This window comes from Stegostoma tigrinum, unplaced genomic scaffold, assembly GCF_030684315.1.
Source record: "Stegostoma tigrinum isolate sSteTig4 unplaced genomic scaffold, sSteTig4.hap1 scaffold_50, whole genome shotgun sequence".
NCBI classification, from domain to species: domain Eukaryota; kingdom Metazoa; phylum Chordata; class Chondrichthyes; order Orectolobiformes; family Stegostomatidae; genus Stegostoma; species Stegostoma tigrinum.
In genome coordinates this window covers 4641290-4647289 of record NW_026728430.1, presented here as the reverse complement: position 1 = coordinate 4647289, position 6000 = coordinate 4641290, and the positions used below count along the sequence as shown (strand labels likewise).

Here is a 6000-nt window from a genome sequence, read left to right as displayed (position 1 = left end):
ATGCTTCCACGAGTAGGAGAGATTAGGACATGCGGGCACAGTCGTGGAGTGAAGAGACCAACCATTAGAACTCAGGTCAGAAAGAATTTCTTCAGTCAAGGAGTGGCTAATCTGAGGAAAACATTGCAGGAAGCCATGGAGGCCAAGTCATTAGGTCTATTTAAGATAGAGAGAGAGAAGCATTCTTGATTAATAAGAGGATCAAGGTTTCGAGAAGAAGGCTGGAAATTGGGCTTGAGAAAGATCTCAGCCAGAATCAAATGGCAAAACAGACTCAGTAGGCCGAATGAGCTATTCCTGCCCCCAAAACTTATGGCCTTATGGATTCCACATGAAATTTTTCAATGTTCGTTTTGTAAGGAAGCCATTTCTGGGTGCAAGTGCTTGTTTACAATGTCTTTAATTTTTGCCTTATATAGTCAGGAAGGCAAATGTAATGTTGGCATTTATTTTGAAAGGACTTGAATGTAACAGCAGGGCTGTACCTCTGAGGCTTTATGAGGCTCTGGTCAGGCCATACTTGGAGTACTGTGTACAGACTTGGGCCCCGTATCTCAGGAAGTATGCACTGTACCTGGAACGGGTTCAGAGGAGGTTCATGAGAAAGGTCCAGGGAATGGAAAGCTTAAAATATGAGGAACATTTGAGGACTGTGAGACTACACTCATTGGAGATTAGATGGATGAGGGGTATCTAATTGAAACTTTCAGAATACTGAATGGCCTGGACAGAGTGGATGTTGGGAAGATGCTTTCATTGGTAGGAGAGACTAGGACCCAAGGGCCCACATTTAGAATAAAGAGGAGATCTTTTCAAATGGAGATTTGGAGAAACTTTTTCAGCCAGAGAGTGTTGAATTTGTGAAAGTCACTGCCACAGAAGGCTGTGGGGGCCAGGTCATTGAGTACATATAAACTGAGACAGATTATCGAGGGGATTAAGGGTTATGGGGAGAAAGCAGGAGAATGGTGTTGAGGAACTTATCACACATGACTGAATGGCAGAACTGACTCAATGGGCCGAATGGCCTAATTTCTGCTCCAATGTCTGATGGTCTTATGGTCTTAATGAATTGCAGGTCCAAAACCTTTGACAGCCCAAACTCTGATAAAGTTGAAGAACCAAGTTCACCGAAAGCGACTGCAGAAAATTCAAAGTAAGTTTCTTCCTTCTGTGCTTCATTCGTAATACATACCATGAAAAGAAATTGCTGTGAATATAGTAGCTCTTGAAAGATTATGTCGCCATTCGAGACGATAAAAATCACATTAAAGAAACAGCTTTATTCCCTCCGAGGCCATTGCCAGTAATTAAATCAATGACACATTTCAGCCTTTGATCTATAGAAAACATTCAAAAATGTTCAGTGAAAATTTGATTGGCCCTCAACATCCAGACCTTGGTGGTCTAACTTGCAACAATGCTAAACTGCGAAACCTCCCACCTCCCCTCAAATGCACCAGCCTATGTAACTGGAGTGACCGACATAGTTTCTCTGAAAATTTGGAAAGCAAACCATCCAGTGTAGTCATTCATCTGGACTTTAACCGAATGAGGACTTGAAATACTGAGCATTTTGGGCTTCAAAATTTATTTTCAGTGTTTATAAATCAGTTGTAGATGCAAATCCTTTTCTTAATTTGTGCTTCATGAGCACTTGCAGCTGCAGATATTTTGGCCGTATAGATTGTCGGGTGGGTGGGAATCAAAGTTTGCCAGGCATCTGTGTAACCATGAGGAAGCAAGGTTGATCGGAAATAATTTTGATGTGTTTTAATTCTGCTTCATTTGGAATGCAGCAGTGTGAAAAGAGAATGATGGGGAACCATTGATTTCTTCAAAATTTTTAGTGCAATGTGATGAGTGCCACTCCAGACGAGAGCAGTCACAAATTACAATCCGACCCCACCACCCAAGACATTTTTCCATCCCCTCCCCTGTCTGCTTTCCGGAGAGACCACTCTCTCCGTGACTCCCTTGTTCGCTCCACACTGCCCTCCAACCCCACCACACCCGGCACCTTCCCCTGCAACCGCAGGAAATGCTACACTTGTCCCCACACCTCCTCCCTCACCCCTATCACAGGCCCCAAGATGACATTCCACATTAAGCAGAGGTTCACCTGCACATCTGCCAATGTGGTATACTGCATCCACTGTACCCGGTGCGGCTTCCTCTACATTGGGGAAACCAAGCGGAGGCTTGGGGACCGCTTTGCAGAACACCTCCGCTAGGTTCGCAACAAACAACTGCACCTCCCAGTCGCAAACCATTTCCACTCCCCCTCCCATTCTCTTGATGACATGTCCATCATGGGCCTCCTGCACTGCCACAATGATGCCACCCGAAGGTTGCAGGAACAGCAACTCATATTCCGCCTGGGAACCCTGCAGCCATATGGTATCAATGTGGACTTCACCAGTTTCAAAATCTCCCCTTCCCCTACTGCATCCCTAAACCAGCCCAGTTCATCCCCTCCCCCCACTGCACCACACAACCAGCCCAGCTCTTCCCCCCCACCCACTGCATCCCAAAACCAGTCCAACCTGTCTCTGCCTCCCTAACCGGTTCTTCCTCTCACCCATCCCTTCCTCCCACCCCAAGCCGCACCCCCAGCTACCTACTAACCTCATCCCACCTCCTTGACCTGTCCGTCTTCCCTGGACTGACCTATCCCCTCCCTACCTCCCCACCTACACCCTCTCCACCTATCTTCTTTACTCTCCATCTTCGGTCCGCCTCCCCCTCTCTCCCTATTTATTCCAGTTCCCTCCCCCCATCCCCCTCTCTGATGAAGGGTCTAGGCCCGAAACGTCAGCTTTTGTGCACCTGAGATGCTGCTTGGCCTGCTGTGTTCATCCAGCCTCACATTTTGTTGTCTTGGAATCTCCAGCATCTGCAGTTCCCATTATCTCTCTCACAATAAAGTGTCTGCTGGGCTGCCTCCCTGGAAAATTTATAACAGAGACAGTTGTCTAAAATAATAGCATCACCATTGAAGCATCCAAAACACTTAGATGGGAAATTGTTTTCAGATCAATATTGAGGTTATATTTCTGGACAATGTGGCTCTGGTAAAATTGCTCAAGAAATGAGTTAATCTCCTCTACCCCACCTCAGCACTTCTCTGTGTTCCTCCTTCCTGCTTCAGCTGCACCCTCCCCACAAACTTCCTCCAAGTTCATTGAAGTGTCCTCCAAATGTCCGTAACATTTGAAGAAATATGTCGTCGATTAAGAATGTGACCTGCTCCCCGTGTCCGAGCCTTGATATTTCTCCCATACAATATTGCCATTGAATAGTTTGCATTTTTAATTATCTAATTTGGCCATTTGCCATGTGTATTCATGGAGTCAGGCACTTTCCCAAGTCAGAGACCTGGAATTAATCCTGAGCTTATTCTGTCCAGATCTTTAACTAAACTCAGAACTGTTAAAGGAGCAGGGTAGAAAAATGATTTTTTTTTCAGCAAAACAGCCACTGGTGACTAATCTGACCTTAAGCTTCAGTGAATTTGAGCAATGACAAATTCCTACATCAGTGCTCCGAATCAAACTTTGAGTTACAAGCTGTGCTTGTGAGAGTTGAATTGTCAATAGTCTGTAAAGAGCTTGTGTTTCTTTTTCAGAGATGAGGAAGTTAAACTTAAATCCTCTCTTTTGGGATGTTTATTGTCTGTCCCAGTGCAGAGGTTCTTTATTTGACATCTTTACACCTCATCTACTGACTCATTCCCCCTCTCAGCCAAAAATCCCAGTGTTGATAAGAGTGCCAGAAATTAACATTATGATAATATGCACAAGTAAAATGATTTATTTGGTGTTTTGTGACCAGTTGCAGCTGTGAAAATGTTGACATGTCACACTGTGTGGTGGGTAGAAACCTAAGTTTGTCAGAAACTGAAGGAGTAATTGACAAGTAAATTTGATGTGACGTCAGATTAATCCTGTTGTATGGTATTTGGGATCTAATACTGTGAAAGGAAACTGTTGGGATTTGCTGTAAGATTATGTCAGGGTTGCCTCAGGAAGATACCCCAATTGGCAGTGCAGTGAGCACCAATCCAGACAATAGCAATCACATGAAGCAACTGCTTGACTGCTTCTGCAATGTTTGGCTTACTTTGAGAGATGGGATAATGTTGAATTAGCATAAAGCTTTCAAAGCTTTTCAATGGTAGATTGAATTTTCCTTGTCTTTCAGTATCAAGTTCTTGCACAGCGCAGGAACGGCTTTCAACAAGGGTGAAATACTGAAGAAATGGTTTTCTCTCCTTATTGCCCTGCTCTGTCTCTTCCAACCCCCACCACAGCACTGCCTCAATATGAAGACCTGTGGGCATCCTGTGGAAGTCAAAAGAACCTGCTCTCAAGACTGTGATTTTTTTGTGTTGAATTGAGTTGGATTTAATTCTGGATGAGTTTGCCTATTCTAAATGACTTAATTTGTCCTCTTTGATCAATTGCAGTTTTGGAAATGTTGACAGTGCAAATGGTGAGGAAAATGGAAGTTGTGGTTCTTCAGGATCCAGCGAAATAATTGCTAAGTAAGTTTAACTGCATGCATGACAAAGTGAGTCATTATTCAGAATATGACAAAGCGGTAGGAAATAGCTGGGGAGCTAGCAGTTTGTGCAATGTTGTACAGCCATCAAATGGTAATAGCCCAGAGACAATGATTTGATAATGTTTGTACCAGCTCTCAAAGAGGGACTTGCCTACGTTCACTCCTAAGTCCTTTTACTGTGTAATACTGCGAAACCTCTCCTTTCGAAAATTGTAGCTCACTTTTGAAGACCTCAATTGAAGCTGCATCCACCACACTATTAGGCAGAGCTTTCCAGTTTCTAATGATGCTATTTTTAAAAAAAATCCTTGTCACCATTGGTTCTTTTTGCTGATCATCTTAAATCAGTGTCCTTTTCTTCTTAAGCCTTCTGTCACAAGGAACCGATTGTTCTTATCCATTCCAACCAAATCCCTTATAATTTTGAACACTTTTAAAATCACTTCTTAGTCTTGTCCAAGAGCAGCCCAAGCTTCTTCAGCCTCTCCACAGGGCTGTCTAGTTTGTCATCTCTGGTAATATTTTTTGTGAATGTTTTGTGCACCCTCTCAAATCCCTTCCTGAAGTGTGGTTGGTAAATACCAGAGTTGAGGGGAAATCAGGAGGTTTTTGTTTAATCATGATTAGTCAGAACATATTTGTTTTTCATACAATGCTCCAATTTTTAAAGTTCAGAATCCTGATGATATCTTCAACCTGCACTACCACTTCTATAATTATTGTGCACACACATACACACACACTATCGATCAAATATCAGACATGGATCATTTCAGGAAGCACCATATCATAAGATATTTATTTTGGCTACAGAAAAGAGGAAGGAACAATCCAGAATAATTTTGATTTGGAGGAGGTCCAACTTCAAAAGGAGCAAGAAGGCGTTTGCAGCAAGTAAGGTTGAACACAAGTTCAGGGTAAACTGCAATGAAACAGCAGTCTGTCTTACAGAAGGAGGTTGTTTAGTGACAGTGTCAGAATGTTTCCACAAGCAGGAAATAGTGTCAAATGGTACAAATGATGAGGGTTATTGATGACCCCAATGTGTACCGAGTTAATTATAAGTAGTTCAGAAGGGAAGTGTTGAACTAAATGATGCTGGCAGCTAATGTTAAAAGGGAATCCGAATGTCGTCCTCCATTGTGAGCAGTGAAAGGGTAGCGAAAGTGGGGCTAATGGTCATAAATCCACTGTTTAATCTTCACAGAGGTAAGGGCCTGGCTGAGATACTATTCAGAAGAAGTTGATGTCCAATTCACGATGAAAAGTAAATAGTTGAGACAAGGATGAGCTGAGGTTGGACAGCATTTTAGAAATGTGAAAATAAAACAACTGCAGATGCTGGAAAACTGAAACGAAAATGGAAATTGCTGGAAAAGCTAAGCAGGTCTGGCAGCATCTGTGGCGAGAAAGCAGAGTTAACATTTTTGAGTA

General features: G+C 43.0%; 1 protein-coding gene across 1 annotated transcript in view; it reads left to right on the top strand.

Moving 5' to 3' along the window:
• Positions 1–116: 116 nt before the first annotated feature.
• LOC132208674 (ral guanine nucleotide dissociation stimulator-like 1) overlaps positions 117–6000 on the top strand; it is a 28070-nt gene continuing 22186 nt past the window's right edge. Inside the window, exons 1-3 of the mRNA XM_059644096.1 lie at positions 117–1156; positions 4469–4546; positions 5380–5460. Coding sequence (XP_059500079.1) covers positions 1044–1156; positions 4469–4546; positions 5380–5460 — 272 coding nt within the window. The 5' untranslated portion in view covers positions 117–1043. The remainder of the gene's footprint in view (positions 1157–4468; positions 4547–5379; positions 5461–6000) is intronic.